Source organism: Myotis yumanensis, unplaced genomic scaffold (genome assembly GCF_028538775.1).
Source record: "Myotis yumanensis isolate MYYU_CA2020_CCGP unplaced genomic scaffold, mMyoYum1.0.hap1 SCAF_10, whole genome shotgun sequence".
Lineage (NCBI taxonomy): Eukaryota > Metazoa > Chordata > Mammalia > Chiroptera > Vespertilionidae > Myotis > Myotis yumanensis.
The window spans coordinates 34,057,887-34,074,692 of NW_027223761.1; the positions used below are offsets into that span (position 1 = coordinate 34,057,887).

Below are 16,806 nucleotides of genomic sequence, written 5' to 3' on the forward strand. Positions count from 1 at the left end.
GCAGCTGTGGTGTATTTCTTTTGCAGTAATAAGAAAGTTAGAAAGCTGCTGCTGAGATCAGAGTCAAACCTTTCAAATGGTGAAACATGGATCATACATATGTTAAACGATTTTTCTAAGTTTGAATTAATTTCTCTGGTAACAAAGAATTTTCTGGAAGAAGGATTGGTGGGAGGACAAAATAAGCATTTCACATGTGACTTGTATGCTAAGTGGGGAGACCTTTTTGGCTGCTGGGCGGCTGCCCACCACCAACAGGGGCATGAGCAATACCTGGCTGTAGTTGAGGATCTTGAAGACAGACTCTGAGACAAAGAGTATCTTCCCTCGGTCACATCCTACGACAAACAAAAATCCATCTGCTGCCTAATCAGGAGAAATGGATAATCAATTTATCACACTTCAAGAAACATGACTGTAATCACTTTGATAGCAATTAAAGATTAATGTTCTAAGTAACCAAAGCACTGGACTGCTCTCATGGACAATTTCACAGGTATGCTGAGCATAGGATGCTTAAAGCAAATGTCTAATAAAAAAACAAGATTCTCTCCAAGGCAGATCTATATCATCTATGTCATCTAGTGATTACAGGGGAAAGTCCAATTATTAAATTCTGTTTCACAGCAGAATTCAGGGTAACAATGTTCCTTTGATTGCATTATGGTCCAGAGACGTCATATGTTATAGCTCTAATTAAAACAACTCTACGCAGAATCACAGAGTCTGAGATTGGAAGGATCTCTAAGTTCGGAATCCCTTCTCCGATCTCGGCTACATCTGTCCGCGACTTAAATGGCTCCATTTTGGGGGAGCACTGGGACAGTGGTTTTTGTCTGGTTTTATGCTGACATTTGGAGTAGGGCTGCATCATTGGTACTGTTTTAATCCCCACTTCTGCCCCAAATGCCTCAAATGTACGCAGGATTGAAAGCTAATGCTCTCAAATATTATCCTTTGTTTTATTTTAATTTTTATTTTAATATATTTTATTGATTTTTTACAGAGAGGAAGGGAGAAGGATAGAGAGTTAGAAACATCAATGAGAGAGAAACATCGATCAGCTGCCTCCTGCACACTCCCCACTGGGGATGTGCCCGCAACCAAGATACGTGCCCGCAACCAAGATACATGCCCTTGACCGGAATCAAACCTGGGACCCTTGAGTCCCCAGGCTGACGCTCTATTCACTGAGGCAAACCAGTTAGGGCTCAAATATTACCCTTTGACCCAGGGCTAGGCTGTTTGTTCCTAAGTAAGATAAGAAAAGCAAAATTTTCCCCTTAAACGCTTCTTACTTCGTTGCTTTACATACAACTAAAAATCTACAGTGCCAGTAAGGACAGGTGTAGAGACAGGGCAGTATTTGTTAGAGAGACTGAAGCGGGTAACTACCAAAGCTGCAGCATCCAAGAGCTTAGACTATTTCATATGTGAGCACGATTCCTAGCCCCCTTTTCAGATGGACAAACTGCTCATCTCCTGCTGGGGTCTCTCTACTGCCCGGGAATCTATCCCAATCTCTCGGGGACTTGCTCTTTACTCACCCCCCTGCAGTTCTAATACACGGTGGGTCAGTCTTGCTTTGTTCACTAGCTCTCAGTCTGTTCTTGGGAAAAATATAGAGAAACTCCATTCTCTTTTCCACAAAAGGACCTTTGGGATACAGCTTAATTCAAGGAACTAGGAAATGAATTCATGCGCCGGAGGTTAAAGAATGGCACGCGCACTCGTGCTGGGGTGAAAGGAGTGAATGAGAAGGGGAACAACTGCAATGGCTGTGAGAGAAGCCAGTGGGCCACCCAGCTGGGAGGAAGCCAGGATGACCCTTTCCTAAGATAGGCTTCTGAGTGGGTCCAGGGGCAAGGAATGATGGTGAAGGGGAAGCAACTTTGCAAGCACCATCTGCTGGAAGCCTCATTCAGTAAAAAAATAAATAAATAGGGTATTAATAACTTCCTCATGTGCCTTGCACACAATCATTTTCAACCGGGTAAGTAGTTTGAGGCTTTGCATTGATGAAGTGATGAGGCACCCAAGGTGCCTATGAAGAAGGTGACTGTGGCATCGTGACACCTGGGTCTCCAAAGGCCAGTGACTAGTCAGTGTGAGGATGGCTCAATGCATCTGACCCTGCTTCACTGGGCAGATGACACCATTAGGGGAAGGTGTGGGGTGCGGGGACTCAGGAGCAGAGGGGTAAGGACACCCGAGCACTATGGGGACTCGGGAAAAAGGCTGGCTCGCTCCTGGAGGATGGTGTTAGCAGGTAATCCAGAGCCCTGGGAGGGTCTGCCTACTTTTCAAACCATGGGGAAGCAGGGCATCTAGATATTATAAACAGCCCAGGCCGACTGCTGCCTGACACTGTTCACTAACGGTGCTTGGAAAGCACTTAGTGAGGCAGGCAGTCAGCTTTGTAAGGAGAAGCAGAAGTCCAGTTCCTGCTGCCAAACTGTTCAAAAGAGTCTGAATGGTCCTTGCTTCTGTTGAAGCAAATTCCTGGGGACGGGGTACCTGGAATTGGCAAGAGTTTAGACAGGACTTCACAGCCACTGCAATGCACCGGAGAAGAAAGGAAAGTTTTATTGGGGATGGAGAAGACAGATCATCACTGCTATTGTATGAAACGGAAGAGCAGAAAGGCAAGTCCAAGATGAAGTATTTAGCTTGAATAGCATTAAAATCCTTGTTTCATACCCTGATAAGTTTGGACATCTGATAAGAAGTTATTTAGAAAAGCAGCAACAAGAAAATTACTAAGCATTTGTCACTATAAAAGGAGCTTATTTTATATATAACGTATTATATATACAATTATTTTTTCCTTAAAAATGTCATATTACCAATATGGCAATCAAGACCAGCCACATAATTTGTAAGGCTCTGTACAAAATGAAAACGCAGGGACTCTTGTACAAAAATTATGATGTTCATGCTGAATCTCAGAGGGAAGGTGGGGGTGGGTGGATGGGTGGGAAGAGATCAACCAAAGAAATTCTATGCATAACCCATGGACACAGACAATAGTGTGGTGAAAGCCTGAGATGGAGGGTGGGGCGGGTTAGAAGGGGTCAATGGGGGGGGGGGGAGAGACTTATATAATACTTTCAACAATAAAGATTAAAAAAATTATGATGTTCAAAATGGCAATAGCAGAGCACAAAAGCCAAGCCTGGGCCTGGGTGACTGCCTAGGTCACATGCCCAGGAAGCCCTGGTGGTTTCTCTGGATATGCAGCAGACAGTTTCTATCTGGAACTTCAGCAAACATCCTCTGAGAACAAGGACATCTGTTGGAAAGAAATGGAGGTGAAGGCAGAGTTGTGTCTGAGTAACTGTGCCCTGAGAGGGGTGATCCACAGATCGACACGAATGTGAGGGAAGCCATGGCCCCACCCTAACATGTTTACCTGTCAGTGGATACGCCTAGAATAGTGCCACGCAGATAAAGTCCTCAAAAATGTTTGAATTAGTGAATGAATGAAAATGAAAGACACAGAAGGCGTGCCTACCAGATTTACACGCCACATGAAGCCTCAAAGGATTGCTAATCACGAGCTGGAAGGCGGGACCATCTAATAAGTATATTTCGACAGAGATAAAAAGAAGTTCCAAAAAGTGAACTGCACCCATACAAGATGAAAAAGACCTGGCCTAACAACAATTCATGTGCAAGAGAGTCGGGGAGGGGCAGTACTACAGCTGCACCCAAAGGTGGCACTAAGACAGCTTCCATGGCAAGGGAGGTACCAACCAGGCCATGCAGCCCCAGTCCTACTGGCCACAGCTGAAGTTCTGTTTTGGGCTATGAGGGCCACTTCTGGAGGAGAAAGCTAGCAAACAGGTTCTGGAAAGTGTGTGTGTCTAATGCTGCTGGGGCGGGGGGAATTGCCCCCCCCTCTTGCCCCCTCCACTGTGGAGGCTGGAAAATCTTAGCCCGGGCTCTGCCACCTGCCCTGCTGCTAGGGGTGACCAGGCGAACCTTCTCGGCAAGTTGAAGTCCACTCCTGGGCTTCCAGGAAGCGCATCCTTTCCTGATAAAAAGGACCACTGGCCTGCAGCCTCCCCTGCCCTTCTTTTCTGGCTGGTCTGACTACTGAGACCTGGCACAGCCAGCTTGCTACCCCGAGGAAACAGCTGCCCTGCTAGTCCAGCAAAGGTGTGTGGGAGACCGAGCCTGGTTCCTGCTGACCTCACTGGAGCCCTCTCCACCCCCACCACAGCCTACCTAGAACCAGCTAAACTTGAGAAGCAAAATGCTGTTAGTTACAATATTATTGACCATATTTCCTATGCTATATTTTACATCCCATGACTATTTTCTAACTTCCAATGGTATGGTGCTAGGTGGGTACCGGAAATATCAGGGGGAACACTTTGTAAAGTATATGATTGGCCAACCCCTGTGCTGTACACCTGAAGCTAATGTAAAATAATATTTCAGGTAAACTGTAATTGAAAAAATTTTAAATAAAAAAATAAAGTAAAAATGAAAATTAAAAAAAAAATTTGTTCATCAGGCCTTCTGTTCCTCGCAGTTGAAAGCTTTCCAATGCAGCACGTCATGAAGGGATGGAGAGAGAAACTGGAGTAAGCAGGGAGGAGCCAGGCTGAGCCGAACATGGGTACCGATGACACAACCATCCACCTGGACTACCTCTATCCTGGGCTTTGCAAACATCTGCTCAGAGAAAGGGGTCTTGATTCCACAGGGGCCTCAGCCAGTGAGGTCAGCCCTGGCTGTGCGCGACGGGGGCAGATATCTTTCCTCTTAGTTATGTTTTCCTATTTTGCTTTTTACAATCTGCAAGAGGACATGTTTCTGAATTCCATTTCTTTCCCTTCCATTGACTCTTGCTCTGCCGGGAACACACCTTGGAGCCCGCACAGACCCAATTCTGCGGAAGGCCGCGTTCTCATGGTGCCGCCTCAACTGCCTCTCGCAGAGACCGAGTTGATGAACGAGGAGCTCCAGTCAAGCAGGCGCAGCATCACCTCCTCCACTTATTTTCCTCGCTGGATCATGGGAGTCTTTTGAAGTTTTGCTATTTGGAAGGGATTCTGGTGTAAAGATTTTGGTGGATGCTTTTGTGCTAGTGGTTAAGTGAGAATCAGAGAAATTCTCAATTGTTCAGTGTCAGTCCCTTTCTAAAATCTTCATGCAGGAATGTGGTTCTTAGCTACCACCTATTTTTTTTAAATATATTTTATTGATTTTTTACAGAGAGGAAGGGAGAGAGATAGAGAGTTAGAAACATCGATGAGAGAGAAACATCGACCAGCTGCCTCCTGCACATCTCCTACTGGGGATGTGCCCGCAACCCAGGTCATGCCCCTGACCGGAATCGAACCTGGGACCTTTCAGTCTGCAGGCCGACGCTCTATCCACTGAGCCAAACCGGTTTCGGCACTACCACCTATTTTTAACAAAGTCCTGCCTCTTCTGATTTAAAACCACAGTGGCACAGACCTTCCATTTTTGCTAAGCAAGGGCAGAAGGGAGGAGGGAGGTCTCAGAAGGAATGTGAGGCCTGTCCAAGCAAGAAGATAAAGAGGAAGTGGCCTAGGAACAGTTCAGGGTTCAGACATCAAATTCCCACATGCTGGGACTTAACCCTGAAATCTGTAAAAAATAAGTGTGTGTAAAACAGCCCGTAATTGCCACATACCCTGAGGATGAGGTGTTTCAATTCATCATCTGACAGAAAAGTTGGTTTGTAGTTTGCTTCCGTGTATGGATTGGTGGCACCTTAGTGGGGAAAGAGAGAAAGAGTTGGCACATTTTATATTCAGATAATGTCTCATTTTACTTCACTGCCTCGAACCTCCCACCAGGGGTTTAAATTTGACCTAACTGAGATAAGGCAAGACCTGGTCTTGAACAGAACCCTGTAATACCAAAGAGAATTCCACTGAAAAGAGAACACTGTTGCCCACAGGAGACTGAACGAGCGTGCTTTTGTCACCACGGGGGAAACCAAGAGATAACAAAGGAAGTTACAAATCTGCTTCTAGGAGAGAAGGCAGCTCTAGCAGCGAACTGGCTGAGGCCCCTGGGACGGTTCCCTCCTCCCAAGATGTGTATTCAATGGGCTGTCTAGCAGCCCCTCCAATCACCACTCTACACGCATGGGAAGTCATCCGGTCTGCCAGGCGAGCAAATATATTATAGAGGGCATTTAGTGTGAGCGCCCCTTCACTGCTGGTGAGCTAAATGAGCTTGGCAACCCAGAGAAATGCATCACTTCAGTAAATGCAACTCTAGGTCCCGGGACTGAAATGGAGTAAGACTTGCGTTTAAAAGGCTGTCAGTTGGGCATCTTTCAGAAGAACAATAACTTAACAGAGAAAAATGCCAGCAGTAAATGACTTGGAATCTGCAGAATGATGAGTGGAAGAGTGAAGAAATAAAATGAAACAGGTCCATAACAATTCAAAGTACCAAGGGGAAGGAGGCAAACAGGACGTGCCTGTGACCTCCATGTCAACCAACAAGCACAGATTATTGATCCACACCCCCTTCTGTGATAACTGGAGTTTGCACTCTTCTAATTTAATAGAAACTGGCTGATAGTAGTTTAGTCTCTACCATCTCAGCTAGTATAAATTTTTAAATGCCATTCTCCAAGCACAGGATACAATTATATTTTTGAATAACGATCAAAAGTCAGACAAAACAGGCTACGTCTTATTTTTGGTGGCTTTGTAGAAATAAAAAGATGTAGTTCTTTTGCCACACGGCTTAGAGATCTGACTGAGCGCCCACTTTCCAATTGCCTCAAATAGCCCAAGACTAGCTATGGAAAATTCCAAGAACAGCATTCACTAAAAGGCTGATAATGTTTCAGATTTCTCCTGTGGTTTGGATAAGTCACTTCCACAGTTCTGCCTCGTTTTCTCAACCTCACCACACTCAGAGAAGAAGGAAAATACTGCCTCTCCTATAAAGGGTCTGGCTAGTTTGGGAAAATTCCAGGAAGATGACTATGTCAGTGTTCATTTCTAGCAATAAAAAAAAAAAAAAACGCAGCAAGAATCATGAACCAGCAACTCTTCAAAGGAACCACGATGGATTTTCCTCTTAAACATGAGACTGACTTTTCTGGGTCACTCAGTGCACTTAGATTTCTGATGTTAGTCATGTATGCATAGGGTCTGACTACATGCACACATATGGGGCATCAGTGGTGCCCTCTCTGATATGTGCATAGTCTGACCACACACAGAGACATGCTCACAGCCTCTACCCATCTGGGATAAAAGGCTGTGGAACTGCATCTTGATACTCACTTCACTGGCCATCGTGTCTACTGCTGAAAATTACAGGCATATTACTCAAGGCGACACATTTGCAAGTCATAAACATTTGCCGTAGGGACGCAGGAACATTCTAGGCAAGGGTGGTGCATTTGTGGACAAGGGCGTAAAGGACAATAAAACCTGGGGTCTCACCTCGTAGTGTTTTCATGTGCTGAACAGCCATCCTTAGCACAGTAAGTTTATCTAATTTCCTGGACATTGCGTTGCATGTGGGTACCAAGGAAGCCAATTCGTCAATAAAGCTGTTCATTTTATCCCGACGCCTCTTTTCAATTTGACTGTGAGCTTCCCTGAACAATAACATGAATAACGAATTCTATAAAATGTAACCCAGCATTAAGGAAACAAAGACAAAAATGAGATATAACTGTTTTCAATAATCATCTGGCAAGGCAAATTCAGAATTTGCAGACTGCTTCAAACTGGACTTTTTTATTGAAGTCACTAAAAACGTGGCCTCTCTGCCAGGTCAGGATTAGTTTTTTTAAATGCTTATCTCATCCTTCCTTAGAATTAAGAAATATTTTTAAAAAACTGTCTTTTCAGAGTAAACTGTATTGTTAATTTCTCATTTCTTTTCCTCTCAGCCTCTATAAATTTGGATTTGAAGATGGAGGCAGATGAAAAAAGGAGGGTGGCCAAGTTTTTAAAGAGCAAAACATCCAGAACCGCCATCAGATCAGCAGGGGCCCGTGGTCCCAGGTGAGCCGTCTCTGAGGGCTGGAAGGAGCCTGCTGTGTGGCCTGCCAGACTCGCTGGGTGAGTTGCCAGGTAATTAATGATGCCATCCTTGGATCAAATATGACCCCACACAGATACAGCCGATGCTACATCTGTCCCCAGAACTTCCTCCAAAGAACATCACACTCCTCCCTCCCAGGAGCTGCTGCCCCTGCACACTCCCTGACTGGTTTACACCTGCCATTTGTGACAGCCCCCTAAAGAGGTGCATCCACGGTGGAAATGTAGTTCCCTGCTGCCCTGGCCAGGTAGCTCAGTTGGTTAGAGCATTGTCTTGATACGCCAAGGTTGCAGGTTTGATCCCTGGTCAGGGCACATACAAGAATCAACTAATGAATGCATAAATAAGTGGAACAACCAAGTAATGTTTCTCTCTCTCCCTTCCTCCCTCTGAAACCAATGAAAATTAAAAATAAAATTTTTTTAAAAAGAAAAAATGTCGTTCCCTGCTGCTGCCATAGCAACAGAACCATGAGAGCTCCTGCCAAGGCGGGTCTGCCAGAGAAAAGTGAGAAATCTCGGGTTAGTCAAATTCTGCATCCCTCAGTTCTGTCATGACGGCCTCCGAGCAGGAGGGTTGAGGACCACATGGACAGGGATAAGCAAGTGTGGTTGGCGGCAGGAGGCACCATGGTAGAGCACCTATTCCAGGGAGCAGGGCATCCCCCGTCCTGCCTTCAGGAGCAGTTTTCAGGACAACAAGGGCCCCTTTCAGAGGCGAGGGGCAGCCCAGGAGCTGCATCACTGTGCCCGGTCTCCTCCAGGGCCCTGCAGGCAGGAAGGAGTAACCTGCCAAAGAGTAGGGGGAAACAGCCTTGATTTATTTTCTGCTCCCTCCAAAGTCCTTCGGGTTACCCATGCTTAGACAGGAAAGAGTGAAGGCCAGCACAGCCTGCAGAGAGGGAGGGCAGGAGGCCACAGACATGACCGTGTCGAAGGAACCGCTAGACCGGGACCAGAGGCACAGAGCCTCCTCGGCGGTCCCCAGGAGACCAGCAGTGAGACAGAATGAGGCCCCTTCTTACCTGGCATTTTTTATCCTTCCTTGGTGCTCTGCGAATTCTAACCTGCAAAAAAAAGCAAAAGATGAAAACACAAACCAATGTCTTCTTCCCTTTTTAATTAATTCTCTGTTTAATCCCTGTCATCTCCACAACACACAATGTTGATTGTCAGCTAAACTGGGGGCTGGGGGAAGACAATCTTGAGCCCACAGGCTCACAGCCTCCTTGTTTATCCCCATCCAGGACATGGTGGAACCTGCACCAACTAATAGAATTTGTGATTATGCAGGGAAATGACTACAAGGACGCTGAAGTTAAATGACTGGGCTCATGGTACCTTCCATGGGGGTCATCTTTGTCTGTGTCCATGCTTTCCCTGAAAAACAGACAAACAAGCAAAAAAACACAAAACAGAACATGACTATTAAAGACATACACAATACCTTCTAATCATAATGCCAAAGGCTCTCATTTATCCAGAAACCAAACAATTAGAAAGGTCAAATAGCATAGTACTGCTTATGGATACGTAATAAACATATATAAATAAAAACAACTTGAAACTATATAAAACTCGGACTGGTTTTCCAGATTATCAGATGAAATTTATATATAATCTCAATAGAGTTTTCATGTTAACATGTTAGCATATTGTGTGAAAATTGGGAATAGGTTGCACTTATGGAAACTGTCAGTTCATCAGCATATCTAAGTAACTACAATACCTACAATAACTCATTCTGGATAAATGGGGCTTATTCATTTGCAAAACATATCAAGCATCAGATATCTGTGCATACATACAGACTGGATTGTGTGGGGGACTGAAGTGAGGAGGGGAATCAGAGCACCAACAAAAAAGTGCTGAGCAGAGCCCCGAGGTGCCTTTCAGAGGCACTGCTGCCCACTGTTCCAGTTCTCAGCATGTGGGGGACTCCAAGGAATGGGACAGAGGAGGGACTGGGGCAGAGGCTGTGGGACCCTATTTGGCTGCAGAGGTGCTGGGGTCCCAGCATGAACCTGCCTCCCTTCAACAGACTCCAGAAATCCAAGTTTCATGGCATCTTGTGTTTCAGTAGAAAATCGACTAGAATTCTCAGAGAAAGGAGTTCAAGGTCCCCAGGGTCGGCTCACAGCCTAATTCAGCTCCTAAATTTATCGGGCAGGCACTGACTCCCCCCTGGGCCTCTCCCCTTTCTCCTTATCCCATAGAAAGGAGGAAGTGCACCCTCCACACAAGGTATTTCTAGGGCAAAAATGACTTTTTCAGGAGCACTGAGTCATGGCATTCTGGAGCAGTGGTTCCTGGCAGCGCCCCGGGTGTCCTCGCAGACAGTGTCTCTAGCTGATCCCGAGTCCGGAGGAAATCACATAGCCACACAGGCAAACGGAAACTTCCATCCCCTTTATCTGGGCTCGTGTCTGCTTACTGAGGCCAGAGTGACCATCTCAGGGGAAGAGGAGCTCTGCCTGGAAGGTGTGATGTTAGTACAACAAAATGATAGGAAAAGGGATTATGGTTGCTCCATTAACAGAGTCTCCATGAATTCAAAAGACTTGCAAACTAGGGTCCCTGAGGGAAACCTGATGGTGACAAGGTTGGAAACCATAGATAGCAGAGGTCTTAGAACATGTCAACGGTCCATAGAAAACATCTCCTGGTCTCTCTATTGGGGAATTACTGCCACAAAAGAACACCCTTCCGGTTTTCACTCCCATCCCTGGGCATTTGCTCTGAATCATCTGGGATAACTTGCATATTAACCATAGCACCTCCTAGTGGGCATCTGACCTCCAGCCACTATGCTCCCCAAGTCTGACCTGTGAACTTCAGCATAACGGACATCTGCTGTAGTGGGGACTCCTCCTTGGAGATTTTCCCTCATTAAACAAAAGCAAACCTTTTAAATGGCCATTTGGGTAAGATTCCACACAGAGGCCTCAACAAAACAAACATGGCTTTGACTGTTCTCCATACACTGCCTTATGCCCTAGTGTTTGTGCAGAGATAGAAGAGTTGACTGTAAGTGTGAAAGTTTACTTACTCAAAAGAAAAGTCATCAAGTCTAAAAAAAAAAACACACACAAAAATACTATTTAATATAACAGGTACATACTCATTTCAATGATGTTTAAGGGCAATATCAATGTTCCTATGCTGTTTTTGGAGATGACCACTACTTACTTGTTCTGCAAATATAGGGTGTTCCCCAAAATGTATACACATACTTTGAATAATTATAAAGGCAGTGCTTGTTAAAATACATTTCATTTTCAAGATCGAGCTATTCAAGTGTATATACATGTATTAATCAACTGATGTCTTCCTCAGGGAGGGGCCCTCAGGCAAAGCTCTCTCTGAAACCGCTGAGGTTACACCCACGGACTCAGTCACTTGCTCAAAGGAGCAAAGGAAGGTAAAGGCGGGGTCAAGGCAGGAACTTGGCTTTAAGGCTCTTCCCCCCCTCCCTCATACGGACAGTCTGGGAGGGGGCTGATGCCTCAGCAGTGCTGGTGCTAGAGGTCCCCCCACCCCTCCCCACTTGCTTCTGGGGCAAGGTAAAAGAAAACAACTGTGTGGCCTCCTGGATTGCATCTTTCACTCCGATCCCTTTCCCCAAAGGGGGTCCCTCTTCCAGGAGGAGCAGCCCCCGGATGCTCCACGCCCATGAACTGCCACTGTGTTCGGCCAGAAGAGGACTAGTCTGAGGGCCTTACTGGTAGTCGGTGGAGCTGCCTTTCCGCTTGCGGGTGCAATCCACGCCACTGGTGCCCAGGGAGCTGGAGAGGAGGTCTGTGGCGCCCGGGGACATGAAATCACTGATGGTTGAAGAAATGTCCATCCTCTGGTCCGCCATTGGGAGTCTGGAATTGGGACAAGGAGGCACAGAGGCGAGTTTATTTCCACGGGCTCTTCTAAATGCTGGAGGGCCAAGGTGGTGCTGGGCAGCGACAGGTGCCTGTTTGCAGCACCCACACCTCTCACCCAGCCCCTGGAACAGGCGCTTGGCAGGAAGGGAAGAGCAGCGTGCCTACTTTAGCGCTAGTACAGGTGATTTTGGCTCACTGTGTGTTTTCCTGATTAAAAACCCAGAGGACCCAGGTGAGGGCATGGAAGAACTAAACCAGAGCCCAGGGCTCCGGGAGCTATGGCCCATGCTTCCCCCCCAGGGGACCAAGTGTCCCAGATGTTCTGTGGGAGTCCTAACTTCATTTTCTTCCAACCAAGAAATCAAATCAATGAAATAGATGATTTACTTGTTATCTTTGCATTTTTGTTACAATTTTTGTAAATGTCATAGGAAAGTAGGCAATATACTTCCCCAGGCTATACGGGAGGGAGAGAGGGGAGTAAAAGTAAGTTTACAGTTGTTCGTAGGAAAAATAATATAATGATAAATAACAATACAAGAATAAACTCTGTTTCGTGTACTCACAACCACAAACCTACTTTTGCCCAGTTTGGTCCCTCTCTCAGCAGCCCAGGCAAAGTCTGTCCTATCTTCCCTGACTGTCCTTTCATACCCAGCATCCCCTGCAAGAAAAACCTTGCATAATGAAATGAAGACACTATAAAAAATTTGCAAAACATTTTGAGAATTCATATTTTAAAAGCACAAAGTGAGCTGGCCCAAAGGAAGAGGCTGACAGGTACCTTACAAGGAACTCCAGCTCCAAACCAGGTTGAAGAGGGCCGTGTGCTGCCCGCAGTCAGGGCCGGGCTGCCCAGGATGAGACTGGGGCTCACTCCTCTCTGGGCCCGAGCTTCCTCATCTGCAAAGCAATGGCTAAGTGTGAGCGCTTGTTTTCACTGTTACTATCAGGCTCACAGATTCAGCAACCAGGCCCACCTGGTCAGGTTTGCGCCACCTTTTCACTTTCACAAGCACTGCTGGAGTGAACATCTTGGTGTGTATCCTGTATCTCCATGCACTTACGCTATCATCTCTTAGGATAAATTTCTGAAAGTAGGACTGACAGAGCAAAAGGGGACACACATTGTACGCTTGGTACACACTGAAACACTGTGCTCCGGAGAACTCCAGTAATTTATATCCTCAACAAGAGCTCCTGTCAATCTGAAGGTAAGTACAGACCTCATTGTGTTTACTTGTATTTTTAAATGACTACAGATGGTGCTCCTATGTTAGAGGCATCTCTCTGTTTTCCTTTGCGTCTACCCATGGCCCATTTTCCAATAAGTTGTTCTCAGGTTCTACAGGCCTCCAGACCACGTTCACCTGGGCATGATGGGAGAAAAGCTTACAGTCCACCTCCTCTCACCCAGAGGCCCAGTGCTGCCACGATCTGGACTCTCCGCTCCATTTGTTCACCCACTCTGCTACTGAGGATGTCATACTTTCTCTTTGCTCCTCAAACCCCTAACATCTTTCAGATCCTCATTCCTAGGTGATAACGTCGCTTTCTACTTCGCTGAGAAAATAGGCCACGCAGACGCTGCTGGTTAGGACCCCACACCCAGCGAGTGCCGAGTTTATCCTCTCTCACGACTCAGGACACTCACCCAGAAGTCTCTCCCTGCCCACAGCCCTGTATCACCCACCTTCCCGTCTCTTGGGTCATTCTCATGAGGATAAAAGCACATTGCAACAGTTCCGTACTGGAGGAAAAGAAACCTTTGAACTTCATTCCCCTCCAATTACTGCCCCATTTCTGTTTCCAATTCCTTTCCTCCTACTCTATAAACCAACTCCAATCAGGCTTTTGTCCCCATCATGCCAATAAGACAGCCTCCACTGTCATGAGTGACCTCCTCACTGCTAAGTCCAATGGCCCGAGTTCCATTCGCTCCCTATTTGACCCAACAGTGACATCTAATAGTTCTGACTTCTCCCTCCTCATCGTCTCCTGGTTTCAGAGATGCCACTTTCTCACAATTTTCCTTCGACGTCAGTGGCCACCCCGTTTTGGTCTCTTTAGCTAGTTCTTCCTCATCTCCCTCCCCTCTAAATGAGGGTCCCATGGTGTCCTTGAACCTCCCCCTCTGTCTATACTCCTTCCCTAGGAGATCTGTTTAGTTTCATTGCTTCAAATACTAGCTATGCTAGGACAACTCCTAAATTAACATATCCAGCCCAGACCTCTCTCTGAATTCCAAGCTTGTATAACCATCTCCCTCTGAATGTACAATAACATCCTCGAACTAAAACATCCACGACCAAACCCCTGGATCTCCCCAAGCCAAGCCTTTCAGTCATGCCGATGTCAGTAAGCAGTATTTCAATCCTTCTGGTTCCTCAGCCCCCAAACCTGGAAGTCATTCTGACTCCTCTCTTTCTTTCACAACCTGCACCCAATTCATCACAAATCCTATTAGCTCAATGTTAAAAAAAAATCCAAAATTCAGCCACTTCTCCATTTTTACCTTTACATTTCTACTCAAATATCACTTTATCAATGATGCTTCCTTGAATATCCATGTAATACAACCCCCTGCCAATCCTCCCTAACCGCCCCTTCCCTGCTTTATTTTTTTCTATAGCCCTTATCAAAATTTAGCCTACAGTAATCAACTTCTTTATTTCTTCTCCATTAGACTATAAGCATGAGAAAAGCAGGGATTTTGTGTGGCTTACGGCTTGCACCCTTAGTACCTGGACCACAGGAAGCACTCAATAAATGGATGTTGAATGAATTTATTTGTAAATTAGAAATATAGTCTTTGTTCATCACAGATGTTATAAATACTTACCCCCCTTTTTGCCTTTCAACTTTATTTATGGTATTTATATAATAAAAATGACATTTAAAAAAAAGCCTTTTCTTACTCCCCAAATCATAAGAATATTCTCTTTACCAATATTTTTTTATGATTTTACTTTATTTAGTTCTTCAATCCACTTGGAAGTGATTTTTGGTACACTACGAAATTCCCAACCTTATTTCCCTTCAATGGATAGATAACCATCCCAACACCATTTACTAATCTACACATCCTGTTGCCAGTCATTTGAAATGCCATCTTTATTGACTCATTGCCTATCTCTGGACTTTTTTTTTTTTTAAATATATTTCTTTATTGATTTCAGAGAGGAAGGGAGAAGGAGAAAGAGATAGAAACATCAATGATGAGAGAGAATCATTGATCGGCTGCCTCCTGCACACCCCCTACTGGGGATCGAGCCCACAACCCAGGCATGTGCCCTTAGCCGGAATCGAACCTGGGACCCATCAGTCTGCAGGCTGACGCTCTATCCACTGAGCCAAACCGGCTAGAGCTATCTCTGGACTTTTTAATCTGTTCCTCTGAACTAGTTATTTCCATTCTAGTACTACACTATTTATTATTGTGGTTTGATAATACATTTTACTACCTGGTAGAATAAATCCTTTCCCTCATTCTTATTCATTTCCTGGCTATTCTGATTTATTCTTTGAGAAGCATTTTATAATCATGTAATCACTGTTATATTATTACTGACATTAAGAGAAGTAATGAGAACAGAGCCCTGCCGTCAGGGTCCTGGTGGCCCTTCGGGCTGTGTGTTGGGCATGAGGCAGAATATTTGAAGTTTCACCACTTCCTGAAGGAAAAACTACCATGGAAGCTGCCAATAAGCCAGTGGGTGAGGGGAATGGTAGGAAATATGATGACTTATTACCTGAAGTTAGAGTTCTTCAACCTCCGATCCACCGTGGGGGAGAAAGGAGCCACTGGACTTGGTCACCTCAGGGCGATTTTCATGTTTTGCAGTTTCCTTTCAGGCAGTCAACTTCTCTCAGAAACCTGCAGCGGGGCCCACCGGAAAAGAAAACCCAGACAGGTCACTCTGGGGTAAATATGTTTTAAAATCTCATATTAGGTAAGGGAGATGGGGGAGCTAGCTCAGAAGTCCTCCTCACAGGGAGTAACTGGGCTGCGCACAATCCCTCCTTCAGCGGCCTGTGAGACTAACTGCAGACACCTGAGGGGGTCACGTGTTGGTAGTTTAGTTTAACAAGAAATATGTTAGCAGATGTTTTCTGTTAAAAACAATGGCTTTTAAATTACTAAACATGGGTTTTGGGACATGGCCTTAAGAAAGATAATTATATTTTTCACTTCTCCTACTGGGCCAAGCAATAATAACACTCAAGCAGTAATTGAGTACTTTGCATTGAGCCCTGTTCTTATTGCATTGTATAGATTAACTCACTTAAAACTGAAGGATAATTCTATGAGGCAGATACTATTGTTTTCTTCATTTTACCGAGGAGAAGGCTGGGACAGAGAGGTGAAGGAACGAGGCAAGTTCACGCAGCTGGGGTAGAGGGGCGCCAGAAGCCACCCTCACTGCTAATGTTGTCACTCAACCCCCGCAGGTGAAGTCAGTTACCTAAACGCAGACAAGGAACAAGGGGAAACAAGTCTTGAGAAAACACTGAACCAACACAAAACGCCAGCAGAGCCAATACTTTAAGCATTTTAGGTTACTCCCAGAAGGTTTAAGAAAATGTCCGTGAACCTCAAGCACGTCTGTGCACACACAAAGCCAAGGAAGAAATCCGCTGGGAAAAGGCACCTGCTCATGTGAACAACGTGGGCACTGCCCTGCCTATCTCCTCCTGGCAGGACAGAGGGGTCTCCTTTCTGCCCTGTGTTCCCTGAACCTGGGAGGAGGTGGCTGGAAAGGAAGACGAGAGGTGCAGCCACCCTTTGCCTCCTGCCCCGTTCTGCCCTGAGATGGCAAAACTTTGGTTTTAGGTGGGGCTTTACTGACCTCGATGAAGCAAGAGTT

The 16,806-nt window shown here is 45.6% G+C and overlaps 1 protein-coding gene across 8 annotated transcripts in view; it reads right to left on the minus strand.

Annotated features, from left to right (window-relative positions):
- BMAL1 (basic helix-loop-helix ARNT like 1) overlaps positions 1-16,806 on the minus strand; it is a 105,118-nt gene that overhangs the window by 21,714 nt on the left and 66,598 nt on the right. For 2 of the 8 annotated variants that reach the window (XM_070428280.1, XM_070428277.1), the window contains exons 3-11: positions 15,691-15,815; positions 12,723-12,841; positions 11,786-11,932; positions 11,113-11,133; positions 9,405-9,443; positions 9,089-9,130; positions 7,455-7,612; positions 5,672-5,751; positions 274-366 (exon numbers count right to left, since the gene is read on the minus strand). In XM_070428280.1, coding sequence (XP_070284381.1) covers positions 274-366; positions 5,672-5,751; positions 7,455-7,612; positions 9,089-9,130; positions 9,405-9,443; positions 11,113-11,133; positions 11,786-11,925 — 573 coding nt within the window. In that variant the 5' untranslated portion in view covers positions 11,926-11,932; positions 12,723-12,841; positions 15,691-15,815. Of the gene's footprint in view, positions 1-273; positions 367-5,671; positions 5,752-7,454; positions 7,613-9,088; positions 9,131-9,404; positions 9,444-11,112; positions 11,134-11,785; positions 11,933-12,518; positions 12,603-12,722; positions 12,842-15,690; positions 15,816-16,806 lie in introns of all 8 variants that reach the window. The other 6 variants (XM_070428282.1, XM_070428281.1, XM_070428284.1 and 3 more) reach the window with 4 other exon arrangements.